The following is a 15,840-nucleotide window of genomic DNA, read 5'->3' as shown; positions in this document are numbered from 1 at the left end:
GAAAGTATCTGTTAAATTTATTTACAAACATCGTAGCTGGGTGACACCCATCATTATACGAGTATGTTCACTCGATCGGTTACATCAAGTATCCGCCTGTAATATATGGCACAATACTATAGCTCCGTGGTTTTCAAGTTGCTGTCCATCTTCTGCAGCACGCCTTGAGAAGCATTCAAGTAGACCCTATCTCCTGCAAACGACGAGACATCCGCCATTGAATTAATGACATTTTATAAATGTGTTCGCAGAACGTACCTGTTTTGAAAAATTTTGTAGCTCCGTGCAGAGCAACGATGCAAGGCAGGCCGTATTCTCGTGCCACCACAGCTCCTACGGTGAGCGATCGACATGCATAGAGATGAACGCATGTACAGCAGCACTATACTTTGAACCGTGTCCCTCAACCGTGTGCATAATTGAAAACGATGAAACGGAAACAGGAACACGGCGCGTGTCTTTTAAGTAATTTCGGAAACTAAGTTCAGTTGCATGCAGTTGTTTGGCACATTTTACGCTCAATACACATCGTGCCGTTCTTCATGCTGATTCCACTTTCGGCTGTCAGAATTAATTCTAATGCTGAAGTTGTTTGAATAAGTAAAAGCCGTGAACGAAAATTGTCTTAAAAACCGAAGGGCACAAACGCGTATGCAACACGGGACAGGCTCATACCACGTTTATGTTGTCCATGTTGTACGTGTATTGTTGGTTTGCCCACTCAGTTTCTCAATGTACCCCACCCAATTAGACTAATAACGTGGACAAAAATTATGTGTCTCAACCAGAACTGATACGGTTAGTGCGCGATTGAGGTGTACCCAGAGCAGCAGTAGCGACAGGGGTGCGAGAGGGGCAGCCGCCCCGAGCGCCCCCTCGAGAGAGGGCACCGAACGGCAGGACCCGGCAGGTTTGTTGAACAAGATAAAGCGGGAACGAAGAAAATTTGAATTAATTATCTCGGCAGCGCAAATAAGCGTTTTCATTTCTTTGTTTACAGGGCTTGAGCGTATACGAAGAGGGGAGTCAAGTCCTGTAGATCACATAAACAAAATACAGAAGCAGACACTGAAGATTTTTGTTTAAGTTTAATTTGTACAAGCTTTCGCGTGGAGGTCCACGCGAAAGCGTGTACAAATCAAACTTAAACAAAAATCTTCAGTGTCGGTTTCTGTATTTTGTTTACAGGGCTTCTGACAGCAGTTGGTGAGGGGATATGGGGGGAGGGGGGCTTCCTCCCCCCATAGTTTTCCTCCTCCCAGTTTTGTGATAAGTTAGGTTACAGAAGAATGGGGCCATGGCAGCTTCCCTTGCCCGTCCAAATTCGAATCTAAAAGTTTCGGGCTTGGCTGCAGTACACGAAAGTGTTAGGTGAAGCCGAGTTACAGAATGGCAACGCCTACCGAAGCAATGCCGGAAAAGGGCATCTGCTGTAAGTCCTCGAGAAGAGGATTCAACGAACCTCAGTCCGCACGCTTCCCCGCACTGGAAGATTCACTAGAGGACTATGTGAAGGACAGCAGCGATTAAGGACAGCAGCGACAGGACGATTACCTGTGGTCAGTTGATAGCGACAAGGAACTCTCGGACTGTGAAGTCGAATGAAGTGAAATGTGTTGTACGTTTCTAGCCATAAAGTACTTTGTTCTAGTCATCAAAACGTGTTTGGTCTCCTGTTTCATACACGCGCGGTAGAATTGGCATCTAACATTTTTTTTGGTGATTTTTCTTGCTAAATTCACCTGCGCGTTACAATCATGTCAATACGGTCAGAGTTGTACGTAACGCGTTACTAGTAATTGCGTTACTAGTAATCAATTACTTTTTTCAGTAATTTTTTAACGTAATCAATTAATTTTGTGAGTAAGTAATTTTCCAAGTAATCTGATTACAATTTTCGGTAATCAATTACTGAGTAATCGATTACTTTTTTAACCTTCTAGCTGTCAACAATGGTGTCAACAATGTTGTGTACATATAGATATAAATATGTATATAAATATGAAATATATGCGTGTATGTGTTTTGTATCTTGTTTTCAAATATATTTGTGAATTTCACGTATCGTATATGTTAGTGTCTCATATTAGAATTTGCAACAAGAGCTGCATGGTTGCATTCGCTGCAGGCTTGTTGGCTTTAGTATGGCCCACAATATAAAAGTAACGGGAAAAGTAACGCGTTACATTTTTAATCGGTAACGTATTACATTTTTTGATGAAGTAATTTGTAACGGTAAAGAATTACTTTTCGCTCAGTAGTAACCGTAATTGTAATAAATTAATTTTTTCGAGTAACGTGTACAACTCTGAATACGGTACATTGCATTCTATGTATATATCTATATTTCTTTTATCTTAATTTTCCTCGTTCTGGTAGGTCTTACCGTGTGACATGAGACCACCCAGCTCGGTGACTATGCCTGAGATGAGAGTGAAATAAGGAGTCCATCCAATGTCTGTGGCGTACGTGATGAGGATATCTCCACGCTGAACGAGACATTGCGTTCATTCATCAATCAGGTACTTCCAATATTCACATATTTTCGGATGTACCCACCTGTATCGTGGATGCTTCATCGATGGACGTAACAACACGAGCTGTGCCTTCTACGGATCCCTTGCTGATCGGGATGCCTGTACCGCAAAATCAGACATATTGAAAGAAAGCTCACTCAACCATACGCATCGATGGATTGATTGATTCCAAGCTTGCAATAAGTGTGAGAACTTCACCCTTGAGGAATGTAGTGTCATCTGTGAGCTGCGGTTCCTCTTGTACTTCCTGCACCAAATATAAGCATTTGTAACAACTTGCATAGTCCGAGAATTGTCAGAACGCGTCAACAGTGAAAAAATTGTCATCGTCATTGTCATCATCAGTCTCTAAGATGTTATGTAAACCTTATGTTGTACATTTATAGTTTTATTTCAAATTGCGTGCATCCGTTATGTACAGGAGCGTTCAATATTGAGTACCTGTTATTTACTTAATTTGTCATTTAATCACTCCTTATTGTTAATGAACTGATGCACTCTTACAACAGAGTGGGGAGGAGGGGGGTAATGGCAGGAGACACAGAGCAACAGAGCTTAACATATAACCGCATAACACACTTCTTTAGTCAACACTAATACTGAATGAGTCAGGATGCACATGCCTTTTTGTGCCACTTATGCAGTTATTTTAAGTGCCACAAAAAAAAAAGAAGAAGAAGAAGAAGCGTACGCCCCACACTTTTCAGAGATCAGGAGCATCATCCAGGACAGTATCATTGTGCGCAACTGTTGGTCTTTAGCACGTTATGTGGTGAAGTCCCGTTCTGATAGCGTATTGTTGAAACAAACTTAGTGACATGAGTAAACGAATAGTCTTTATTAAACTTACTAACCAACTAACCAATTACTTAAATAATAAGCCTTAATAAATTATAACCCATTGCATATAAATATACCAGCTTACAGAATGAATGGGTCCTCTTGTGATCTCTGGGAATTCCATCTCAGAGACCTTTGGGAAGACAGACCTTCTCTTGTACGCTCTACCGTTGGAACAGGAGAAGTGGTACAGTTGAAGGCATTTCACAACAGACAGTACAAGTGTTTGAAGTGTAAAGAGACCTGGAAAGGATGGTAGCGCTCCTGGTGTTCAGTAAGCGTCCTATTTCGTCGTGCGTCACGAAGAAGAGAAGGTCCCTTTCTGGTATGAAACCCTCCTGTAGCATCTTGTCTGCCAACTGATGGTATGCGATACGGAATGCATCTACTGCCTTGATGAGGAGTGACTGAAAACATGACGGATACCACGCATGGTGAAAATTACACGAGAAAGCATTAAAGAGACACTAAAGCGAAAAAAATTTCTTCTCGTGGAATGAAAGATGCCGCGTTACCGTGACAACAAGACAACAGGAACGAGGATTGGTCTCCTCGAACGACCTCCGACGACGATTGGAACAAATCATTTGAGGAGACCAATGGGAGCCTGCCCCGCGCTTTTGCTGCGCGCCCGACGTAAGGGCGCGCTTCAGTGGTGGCCGTGCCGTACGGCTCACGGTTGCCTTTTCAGGGCGCTGTTGCAAATTTAATCGCGTAATTAATTTAATTTAACCGCACAGCAAAAAATATTTTGCATGCTGGTCCCTGATAGACACCTTGTTGAATGAAGCAGGGTTTCTAGCAATAGCGGGTATTAGTACACCGGAAGAACTCTACGGAAACGATACGATAAAAGAAGTTGTCAAATCCAAGGTCAGCAATGTGATGTCACCCGCTTCAAAGAAACACTGCGATTGGCTTATCATATTTTCTGAACCATTATCGTGAACACCTTTCGATCTACTGAAACTTGGTACTGCCAAATGTCGCTTCCTTGCTCGTTTAATGTGTACCGGGATAATATGACACTTTACGGCTATCAATTACTCCATGTAGTTGTGAAGAAGTAAGGGATACGAAATGCAGTGACGATACGTCATAGCAATAAACACATCAATCACTGATAGTGCCCCCTTCCGATGATTCACGATTATGTCACTTTTAAACTAAATCGTCATTCTGAACATTTTAGCCAACGCTTCATACTGTCGTTTAAAATGAAGAAAGGTAATGTAAATCAAGCAGATAAGTAGATGCATAGAGAAGCCCTCGAACCTTTGAAGACTCACGCTGTGCCACTGATCTGCGACTCATTTCCACCAGGTAAGCCAGTCTCAACCTTATAAGTAGCAATAAAAAGATCTCTGTTATCACACTAAAAAAGCATGCTTTTCTTTTGCCTTTCATCTTTTTCATACTGTAAAAGCGCTTTGAATAATCTTAGCCAAACAAATTAATTAATGGATTAATTAATAACTACACTGCATAATACCTCTGTCATACAGGCAGTCTTCGATGGTCATTGAAACCAATGGCCATTGAACGAGCACGTAGCGCCACCAAGCGTGTAAGGTGTCAACTTCGCAAAGAGCATTGGGTCCAATGCTCCCAGACAGGTTGACAAAATGCACACTAGATGGCGCTGGGTGCATGGTCAGTAGCAACTGGTCTCAATGACCATCGAAGACAGCCCGTGCGACAGAGGTATTATGCAGTGTAGTTATTGATTAATTAATTGATCAATTAATCAATTAATAACGACACTGCATAGCACCTCTGTCATACGTGCAGTCTCCGATGGTCATTGAAACCAATGGCCATTGAACAAGCACGTAGCGCCACCAAGCGTGTAACGTGTCAGCTTTACAAAGAGCATTGAGTCCAATGCTCCCTGACAGGTTGACAAAATGCACGCTAGATGGTGCTGGGCGCGTGGTCAGTAGCCATTGGTTTCAATGACCATCGAAGACTGCCCGTGTGACCCCTATTACAGGCACATAACCAACTGCGTTCAGAATGATGTCGTTCGTTTTCCGTATTTGTTAAACAACAACAACAACTTTATTTTCGGCCTTGGAGAGTGGGGAGTTTCATCGCAACAGGCGATACTCTACCCCAGTGCTTGGTGGAATGGGGGGAATAAAATAACGAGCCCCTTTACAATAACGATCGAAGTCCGATGGTGTCCAGAAATGTCAGAAGAGCTTTGAGCGCAGAGCGTTGCTGGGCTGGATTGGGCCAGGGACCAAGCAATTTCGGTAGGGAGAAAGGGCGAGAGTCCAGCTGACGAAGAGACTCGGAGAGTGTGATTCGGGAAGGTTCGTAGTGAGGGCAATGAAGAAGAATGTGCTCCAGATCCTCAAGAGCACCACAGTGGCAACAGGTGGGAGAATCAATTTGTCTCAAGCGGTAACGCCACTGAGCTGTAAAGGCCACATCGAGGCGCATGAGGAGGAGGAGGAGTGTCGTTGGGAGGAACCCGAGAGGTCTGCCTGCCTGATTAGGCGGCATGTTTCTCGGGAAGGGAAAGATGGAGGAGAGGAGGAAAGGGTGAAGTGGAAGACCTGAAGATAGTGAAGAAGTGGAGGATAGCTGCGTCCATGGGCCGACTTCAGGGGAACTGTGCCGGCATACGCCTATTACACATCTGAGGGAAACCCAGGAAAAACCCCAGACGGCACAGCCGGCCCGCGGATTCGAACCGCGGACCTCCCAGTCTCCAAGCGCACGCGTTACCGCTGCGCCACCGGAGCTGGTTCGAGGCGCATGCGGTGGATTAATGCAGCATCCTGACGAGATGTGTTTCGTGGCATGCGGAAAGCGAGCATGGGATCAACTCTGTTCAACATAGAGGGGGGAAGAATGTCGGTTGTCCGTTGGCGGGAAGCCAGGGGTGTCACTAGACGTCGCAGAATTGAACGGCGGTCTCCTCTGAGCAGAACAATACGGGTCCGGTTCCGAGACGAGAGTGCTGCTTCTGCGGCGCTGTCGGCCTGCTCGTTCCCCACGACACCACAATGGGCTGGAACCCACTGGAGAACTAGCATGTGGCCTGCGGCGTAGATAGTGTGGTAAGCCATTAACACGTCGGTGACTAGGGGTGCGGATGGGCCTCGTATGCCGGAAGTTTCAATTGCTTGAACTGCAGATTTGGAGTCTGTAAAGACTGCCCATTCCCGGGGTGGAAAATCAGCGATGTGTTGTAGAAAGAAAGGATGGCATAGAGTTCCGCAGCTGTGGAGGAGGTTGGATGTGAAAGGCGTCTTCCGTGCACGACGCCTTCGGATGGAATGACGAAGGCTGAGGCGGACTTGTTGTTTCGGGATGCGCCATCAGTATATGCTGCCGTAAACGTAGAAAACTTCTCGTCTACCAGAGCATGAAAATGGGCTCGGAGGACTTGAGGGGGGACCTGATCTCTTCTTTGCAGAAGGTTTGGGAGGCGTACAAACGTGGGCGGTACCGGGAGAGACCAGGGAGCTTCCGGCGGTATAGTGTCCTTAGTTATGAAGCCAGTGAGAGTCTGGCGTGTCCTCTGCGCTACTCGATAGAAGTCGCTTCCAGGGCGGTATCGAATTTTCCTGAGTAGCGGGTGGCGGGGAATGTGAGCACGCAAACGGAGGTAGTGCCGAGCCGTTTCCCGTTCACGGAGAACTTCAAGCGGGAGCTCACCAGCTTCAGCCAGTACTTGTCGTGTTTCAGCCATTCTTGGAACTCCGAGGCATCGACGAAGGCTTCGAGCAAACAGGGGCCGAAGCGTATTTAATGAAGTTGTTGATATCCTGTGCAGAATAGGAAGGCTGTAAAGCACAGTTGCCCTCACCAATGCCGCGTGAACCGCGAGCAGGGAACGCTGATCACAGCCCCATCCTGGGCCAGAAAGATGTTGTTAAAAAGGAGAGCAGTACGCCTTTTTGTGGCAATTGCATGGGACACCCGTTAAAGGGATGGTCGCATCTGTTTCTGTCGGTTTCGAAACTACAGCGCCATTTCATTCTTCGTGGGCCACTGACCATATGGTATCGAAAGTCCTGCACGTAAGAGTGGCGTAGTTTTCGCTGTTATGCGGCAGAATGCATGACAACAGCAGACGGCGGATGTTGAGAGTATGCAGGAATAGACCACTACCTGACAAACGTCATCATGACGTTGGTAGTAGACAGACTGAAAGCGAAACAAATCGGAAGGGAAGGGCTGGTTTCCACGAATGGGCACTTGTTCGCCGCCTCCTACTGAAATCAAAGTAGGACTGAAGGTCGCGTCCCTTGCAGGCACCATCGTAATCCCCTCATCGTTCGCCCCTAGCCTCGAGCGTAGTTCAACTCTACCAAATTGGTGGCGCTGTCGAACACTATTACGTCATTTGTTTACAAACAGGGAGAGGTCTATTCCCTATCTGGAAAAACGAGAAAAGGACACTCCCTATGAACCAATGAGGGCACGACCTTGAGAAAAAGAATGCCACGGCCGCGTGGGCGTCTCGTATACACAAAAACGCGACTCAAGGGATGGGCGCCGCCATTAGTGCTGCCACCCCGTGTTAGTCACATGAACTGTGCACGTGTGGACTGCAGTTTGCCGAGTTCCTTCATTTTCCCGTGTGTGTTTTCGTTCGTTTTCGTGTCCGTTCCTCTTCATTTCGTGCGCGTTCAGTTTCTTCCGCTCGGGAACCGGTGTAGAAAAGATATCCCATGGCCAGCTCTCCTCACGTGAACAACTGTGCACATCACACGCGAAAGCGAGCAATCATCTTTTTCTTTGATCTTTCGAACGTTGATACGCTACTCAGATCTTTTACCGGATGACTAGTTATATCGAATATTACGTTATCGTCAGTCAGAATCATTAAAGACGGCGGCCACCAGAATTCATCCCAATGGGAAGAGTGATTTTGGCAGTCCACCTCTCTTGTGTCGTCGCTGGGAACGAGGCTAACGAGCGCACGGAGATTGGTGGTTTGAGAGTAGCGCGACAAGGTCTATAGTTACAGGGCGTCTTGACGGCGCCTTTCCTCTTCTGGGGGCCGCCGCACCCTCTCACTCCTCCGCTTAGGGAGTGACGTCACACCGCCGGAGCTTCTGCGGCGGTAGAAGAAGCGCCGATCTTTAAAATTTGTTTATTTAATATCTGAGCACTTTCCTGAAAAAAATTAGCCGGGCATATTGTCAGCCGATGCCGAACATAGCCGTATCGGTTTCATAGATGGGTGTCTGAATGTGACAGTCCCTTTAACTGTCACAAAAAAAAAGAAAGAAAAAGGCGTATGCCCCACTCTCGCATCAAATCAGAGGCGAGAACAATATGTTTGGTGCAGATTGCAGAGCGTCACTGTGGCAAATTTCTTTCTTTTGGAGGGTAGATGGTATTACTGAGTTAGTGACGGCCATACATGCAGGGACAAGTTTAGAGCAATAAAATGTAGCACGAAAGAAAAAGGCAGAGTATCACACCGGCCGATAGCTATGATAGATACATTACGGCACACCGTACCTTTGTAATAAAGACAGTGGAAGGTTGAGGCTATCAATGGCTTCAAAAAGAGGAACATGGGATTTCATCAGGTTCTTGTGGCCGACGTTGAGTACTAGCACCTTCAAAATGATGCAGTAATAACATAAAAGCCCATACAAGTACATACTAATGCATATATTTTTCATTTTCTGAGGCACAATAAAGATCATCATCCCTCACCTGCAAGTTTTTTATCAGAATGGTTGGTTTCATTCTCCAGGTTGGCTGATGAATGTCAAACTGAAATGAAACTGAGATAATTAGCTTTCTGTATGGCTCCTATTCTGGTGGTAACGTACCTCGTTGTAACCTCTGTGACCATGCGTCTCCAAAAAGGACTCGAATGCCGTTGAAGCCGCTGTGCCAGAATGTCTGAGCCACTTCTCGGCTTGCTAAAAGTAGAAAAGAGAACCAACGATGAACATTTCTTTAATGGACACTAGCTTTCATGTAGCAGACTACATTTATTCAGGTGTAAAGGTACAACATATGATGCTGCATCATATGTTGTACTTCTACACCTGAATAATGTAGTCTGCTACATGGAAGCTAGTGTCCATTAAAGAAGTGTTCATCGTTGGTTCTCTTTTCTACTACCTCTACTTGGATGGTGAGTGGTTCCCCTCATCTACACCTTGCTAAAACTAGGGGAAGGTGAGGCACAATGAGACGAAAAAATTAATAGAGTTTTTTAAATTTTTGTACAGGAAAGAAAACCACACATTTTTAACCCTGCTGGCTAGTACGAATATTGTTTATGCAGGCCGTACAAAATGAACGTTGTTTTTGAAGACATACTCCGACAAATCAAGAAAATATAGACAGCTAACTCCAGGCTTAGGCAGAATGTTACAACTATAGTGGGGAAGTATGCTACCGAGAGCATAAACGAATTAATTGATGCAAAGTCAACTTGGAACGCATATTGCAGCGCTCGCGGCATCTCACTGGTGGGAGCGCTCCATGGGAGACACAAGACGTCAGCAATGTCGCTCCCATTTAGCAGTGCCTTATCGGGAACGTTGGGATCGACTCCCAAGTTCGATCTGTTCTTGCTCTGCCTCAGATTCGTATTCCCCCGCGACATTCTTTCCTGCGAGAAAGCTGACGTTATGTAGAAACCGTGCTTTTCACCACACTGTAAACTTTTTCACACCTTTAAAGGTGTGCGCTATGCACATTCAACCTGGTTGCGTAACATTGCATCTCCAGGATGATATTTTACAAAATTCGAAAAGCATTACAAAAGATCAAGTGTCAGCGCAAATCTTGCTTTCATTATCTCTTGGATATCGTAGACACGAGGTAATGCATATATGCATCGCTACCGAGAATCGAGCACGTGCAAGTGTCTACAATACTGTTGAACAATGTTGAGACGTTGCAAGACTGAATTTTTGGAGGACAGAGAACACTCGAGTAAAGAAAATTAGTGCGAAACCGTGCTCCATTATGATGTTACTAAAATTACACCGAAGAAGGCGTACGCCATGCACGTTATTACACCTTTAAAGGTGTGAAAAGATTTAGAGTGCACCCTGGAGAACACCACCCTGCAGTGTGCCCCATATGGTCTCGTAACGCCGTGCCCCATGTGGTCCCGTAACACCGTGCTTCATATATGGTCCCGTAACACCATGCCCCATGTGGTCCCGTAACACCGTGCCCCATATATTGTCCCATAACACCGTGTCCCATCACACAGCTATTGAGATGCCCATCTCAGCACGTGGCTGAGCATGAGAAAAGAAGCATTGCATCTTTTGAGTCTAATTCACAGTGATTCTGCTTTCATCTACTACAGAGACAATGTGTAAGGTTCTAGTCACTATTGTTGCGTATACCACAAAGATATGTCTTGAAAATATCATTTCCTCGTCTAGATACGTCCGCCAAACTGATTTGCCTAACTGATCGACAAGGCTCCACAATTTGTAGCATGAACTGATGACGATGTCGCACTGGTTGACGGACACAGTTACAGTTTCGCTTTTCTAAGATTTCCGAATGATACAGATATTGGCGAAGCAACACTCCGCTCCATGCCTCACTGTGCCTCATGCTCCCTTATGCTACTAATGTTTTGCCGCTTTATGATCTTTGTTGTCGATGCGCCCAAAAAACTCGAATCATCAACATTCCCTTACATTGGTGTTTACTATTGCGTCGTCTGCCGCACATGGTTTGCGAGACTCGCAGATTTTCATCCAATCACTGCGTATAAGACGAGGAGCAGCTTTTCGGTGGATTTAAAAAAAAAGCGACTTACGTTGCGGTATGTATAGGATATTGTGTGCTTCAACTGTGTCGTCAAACTACCGCATCCTTACCTCTGTTGTCATTGCTGCAAACTCCTTTGGGTCCAGGACTTTTGAAACAACCTCCGCAAGGCACTGAAAGATTAGAAGGGAGTGGTCACTTAGTGAGCTCGAAGTATACGGGTACAATGGTACCTCGAGAGCCAGCGGCACGTCCACACTGACGGGGTTATGACACGATGATATGAGGCTTCCCAACGCAGCATAAACATCGTCATCCATATCTACAAGGATGAAGTTTTGGTAATTCCAGTATGAGGCGATGCAGGAATGTGAGGAAAAGAAGTACAAGTTTTTACAAAAAAAAAAAATTTAGAGCTACACTCTTAAAAATGAACTTCACCGCATAGTACGCTCCTAGCCAACCATCACCTCTAATGATATCGTTATCTGCTCTGATTTGTTGAAAACGGGAGGCGTACGCCTTTTTTGTGACACTTATGCTGTTCATAATTGTCACAGAAAAGGCGTACGCGTCCAGTTTTCAACAAATCAGGGTAGATAACGATATCATTCAAGATGATGGTTGGTTGGGAGTGTGCTATGCGGTGAAGTTCATTTTTAAGAGTGTACATTTCGGCATGGCCTAGTGTGCGGAACCGTGCAGACGTTACTAGTGTCGACAATGAAACATTTATTCCTATTCTTCATATCACGTCTTCCTTCTTTTTTTTTCTTCCTGATTGTATGGCAACTTACCTGACTTGTCCATAAGTTCACACAATGTAGAAGTTACATCATGGTTGCACAAGGAAGACGCCATCGATGACATCATGTGACATGAAGGCACCTGCGAACGAATCGACGGGAAAAAAATTACCGCCATAACGTAACGTTTAGACGAGCCAACAAGATGGGCACGTGGGAGACGTGGCGTAACCCTGACATTTCCTACGTCTTGACTGGAATTTCTTTTGAAGTACATTTAACGTGCTTTCATATTTTCTGATTCTTCCGAGGATGCCATCATAAGGTATCCATCTTAATAGCTGCTTTTTTTCTTCTTCAGTCTTTACGCTTATATAGTCAGGTCAGCTTCCGCGTATCACTACTAAAAAAAAAAAAAGAAGACAAAAAACTGGTGGTCTCTTCTGCTAAGATCGTACGCGGATAACTTAAAATTCTGGAAACACGTCACTGAGCACATCTTTTTAAAAATTCGTCCTGGGCCGCATTTAGGGGGATCTGTGGCGACATTCGTCTGAAAAGTTTTCCGGAGAACCCAAGGAAAACCTCAGACAGCACAGCGCGATCGGTGTGGAGATTTGAACTTGCGCCACCTGCCACTCATCTCGGCGTGGCAAGCGGTAATCCCAACCACTATGCCACGGGAGCTAGTGCTGAGCCCATATGCCTATACGCATCTCGCCCCTTCATAACCTCTCTTATATAACCCATATAAAAAAAAAACACCGTCACATATTGAACACGGTATATTCCAAATGGATCGCTCACGAACTACCGTTGAAACTGAAGATCCGCTCTCACATACTACATGGAGTTTCCGCCTGGTTGCTCTACGCTTTTGTTGGAGCAGCGACATGCTTGGTGAGTCCTTCATCCCCAAGCGGAACAACATGTTGGCCCAATATTGGACCAACATTGGCAATGTCGGCCCAATATTATACCGAGATTGAACCAATATTGGGCAAAGATGTCGTGCTGCTTGGGAAAATTTGAACATCAAAGAATACTTACCTCCGCGATGTCACCACAGTGGCTGCTGATGCAGTCATACAGCTGCCGCGTAGACATGTTGCTGTTGACGGGTACTTTAAAGTTACCATACCTCTTCCAGGCGAGTTTCAGGCTGAGCCCCGAAGTATAACGGGTCTGAAAAAAATAAAATAGAAAAGCAACAAAAACCAATATAGACGGAGCACTACGGCCAGGCACAGAGCATCAGGCACAGAGCATTTTCGATACATAAGATGGGAGTTCTTAGAGCATGACGCGCTTCCGGGAAGTTTCAAACGAAAACGAACTTTCTTGCCGACAAAATTATCACAGTTATTATTAGTTAGTTAGTTATTATTATAATTATGACTGTTATTAATATTGGACTCCGCAGGGCCAACACAAACAGATTAAGATGTGTTCTTGAACGCATAATTGGGAGTAGATTTACACGCCTCTCAGCCTACTTGTGTGGCGCCATACTGCACGGGGTAGGACTGCGGATAATTTCAACCACATTGGGTTCTTAGAACATAACATCACGGCACACACATAGTCCAAACGGCATGTTCTCTTGTTGAGGACGAACTCCATAAGTGTCACAAAAATGGCTACGCCTCTTTTGTTTGCAACAAATCAGGGAGAGAACGAAGCCATTCACGATGATGGTTGGCTAGGAGCGTGCTATGAGGTGGAGTTCTGTTTAAAGAGCGAAGGTTTCAGAAATGACGAAAGCATACCTTAAAATCGACGAACCTTCTTTGTGTTAGACAGGAATATTTCCTTAATGAGACGGCTTCCTCCAACTCCTTGTCTTCCAGTCGACGTCCAAAGATAGAGAGCAAGATGTGCTCAACCGCTTCGCCACCCCCCGGCGCAAAATAATGGAAAAACTGAGTAATGGAGAACAATAAAGTATTTAAAACGCAGAGCAAGAGAGAAATACTAATAGAAATAATGTAAACGAAATGGTTTGTAATGATAACAAAATGACGCATGCAATGACAGAGGCAGAGAAGCTGTGACCGACCACTATGCTTGTAGTATTTCACCCTGTTCATGAAAATTCACGCATGAGTGGCTTATACTAGACGTCAGCGTGACGTCATTGTGAGGATACCGGGTGTTCCCTTGGTGCTATTTTCACGTGACCACACGACAACAGCAACAAAAAGAAAAACGAAACAGAAACATGGATGATGCCTTAGGGAAGCTATTCATAAAGGAAGTCTGTTTGGCTCTGTCTCATATATTGAAGACGCAGATATTGTTGGCACATTATTTCAATTCCATTTATTTTATTTTAACGATGCAATTTGTTATTTACAACTTTACAATGTATTTGCAATTTATCCAGGGAAGAAATTCATTAAAACCTCTTGCTTAGAAAAACTGCCGCTACGTAGATTTTCTGCTTGCTCAATTGCGCAGGCGATGGCAAATATACAGTCCGCGCCCCGTAATGTAAAAGCCTGAGTCCCTGAGCCCGAGTCGTGAGTCCCTCGGTGTGCCCAGACTCAGGCTTTTACATTCTGGAATTCATCCACCAGCTGGCCTGCATGCACACCGTCTTGTCAGATACATACCGCGCGTACGTCATCCCTGGACCACTGGACTGCTGGTCAGGAGGATGACTCGGTTTGTGGTCGCAATAACGGGGGGAAGAATGCAAGTGTTCTCCCCAGTCTGTCCCCCGAAATATTAGTCATAGTCGAATTATCGTGTTGTCATAATAACGAGAGGCCTTTACACAGGACCTCCATTGGGGAAAACACGGTGCCCTAGAAAAGTGGTCATAAAGTGAGGATGTCATGGTAACGAGTGTCACATTAACGCGTGTCGACTGTAACAACAACAACATATATATTGTGATGATGAAGTGGGGAGGTTTTCCACTCTAGGAGTGGAACGCTACCCCATAGCTAGGGGTCTAATATGAGTGGTGACAATGATCAGTGATGACGATGAGAGATGACGGGAATGATCGAAGTGGCGATGACGATGCTTGACGTGATCGTGGTGGTGGGAGTGTCCGAGGGCGCTGCTGGTGTCGACTGTACATGCGTACACACACCATTGATTCATTGATACCATACATATCATTGATGAAGAAAGTTCAAGAATTCTGAATGTCATTCCTTGGTTCCATAGGTCGGCGAATTCATTCATGATGGCCTTCACCGACCTCATTCACCATCACACCACGGGGAATGATGTGAGGTTGAATGAAGGGCCATGAGGTGAGGTGAGGTGAGGTGAAGTTGCATGAAGGGCTATGCGGTGAGGTGAAGTTGCATGAAGGGCTATGAGGCGAGGTGAAGTTGAATGAAGGGCTATGAGGTGATGCGATGTTGAAGTTGAAGGAAGGTGATGTGACGTTGAGGTTGAATGAAGGGGTATGATGTGATGTGACGGGTTTTGAAGTTGTAGTTCGTGTGATGGGTTTTGAGGTTGAAGGCAGTGTATTATGGGCTTTGAAGGTGAAGCGATTGTGCTACTTTTTGCGAATTTTGCGGCCGCCACTGCTGCAATCCCTGTGACGTTTAAAACGTTTTTTGCTATCGTCATGACTTTGGCCGACGACCGATACGAGGGCACTAGTTCATATTAAAGGGGTCTTGTGCTACTTTTTGCGACTTTTCCGGCCTCCACTGCTGCAGCTCCTGTAAAGTTTAAAGCCCCGGTCCTGCTTTTTAAGAATTTTGTGGCTACCCATGCTATAAGCCCAGTTAATTTTAGAGCCTTATTTGTTATCATTATGACATTGGAACCAGCGATACGAGGAATTGGTCCTTTAGTTGCTCATATCAGGGAATGAAATATAAAACCTAAAGCACAGCACAACACCCCTTTAATATGCACAATACCAACATGTCGGCAACCAGTACCAAAGTGGTAAATGGCAGGCAGCGAATTTTACATGGTTCACAGCAACCGCAATAGCAATAACCAAGTCA

General features: G+C 45.2%; 1 protein-coding gene across 2 annotated transcripts in view; it reads right to left on the bottom strand.

Moving 5' to 3' along the window:
* LOC135370705 (uncharacterized) overlaps positions 1 to 15,840 on the bottom strand; it is a 100,789-nt gene continuing 84,949 nt past the window's right edge. The window contains exons 62-77 of one of the 2 annotated variants that reach the window (XM_064604504.1): positions 13,624 to 13,776; positions 12,905 to 13,039; positions 11,906 to 11,996; positions 11,342 to 11,430; positions 11,219 to 11,281; positions 9,188 to 9,280; positions 9,069 to 9,128; positions 8,868 to 8,968; positions 4,653 to 4,716; positions 3,621 to 3,784; positions 3,463 to 3,541; positions 2,736 to 2,784; positions 2,560 to 2,636; positions 2,387 to 2,489; positions 259 to 333; positions 1 to 193 (exon numbers count right to left, since the gene is read on the bottom strand). In XM_064604504.1, coding sequence (XP_064460574.1) covers positions 117 to 193; positions 259 to 333; positions 2,387 to 2,489; positions 2,560 to 2,636; positions 2,736 to 2,784; positions 3,463 to 3,541; positions 3,621 to 3,784; positions 4,653 to 4,716; positions 8,868 to 8,968; positions 9,069 to 9,128; positions 9,188 to 9,280; positions 11,219 to 11,281; positions 11,342 to 11,430; positions 11,906 to 11,996; positions 12,905 to 13,039; positions 13,624 to 13,776 — 1,473 coding nt within the window. In that variant the 3' untranslated portion in view covers positions 1 to 116. Of the gene's footprint in view, positions 194 to 258; positions 334 to 2,386; positions 2,490 to 2,559; positions 2,637 to 2,735; positions 2,785 to 3,462; positions 3,542 to 3,620; positions 3,785 to 4,652; positions 4,717 to 8,867; positions 8,969 to 9,068; positions 9,129 to 9,187; positions 9,281 to 9,442; positions 9,533 to 11,218; positions 11,282 to 11,341; positions 11,431 to 11,905; positions 11,997 to 12,904; positions 13,040 to 13,623; positions 13,777 to 15,840 lie in introns of those variants that run through there. The other variant, XM_064604505.1, reaches the window with a different exon arrangement.

The sequence above is a fragment of the Ornithodoros turicata genome, chromosome 10 (assembly GCF_037126465.1).
Source record: "Ornithodoros turicata isolate Travis chromosome 10, ASM3712646v1, whole genome shotgun sequence".
Classification (NCBI taxonomy): Eukaryota; Metazoa; Arthropoda; class Arachnida; order Ixodida; family Argasidae; genus Ornithodoros; species Ornithodoros turicata.
Note: the sequence above shows the minus strand (reverse complement) of the source record. Positions and strands in the feature narration are given on the sequence as shown.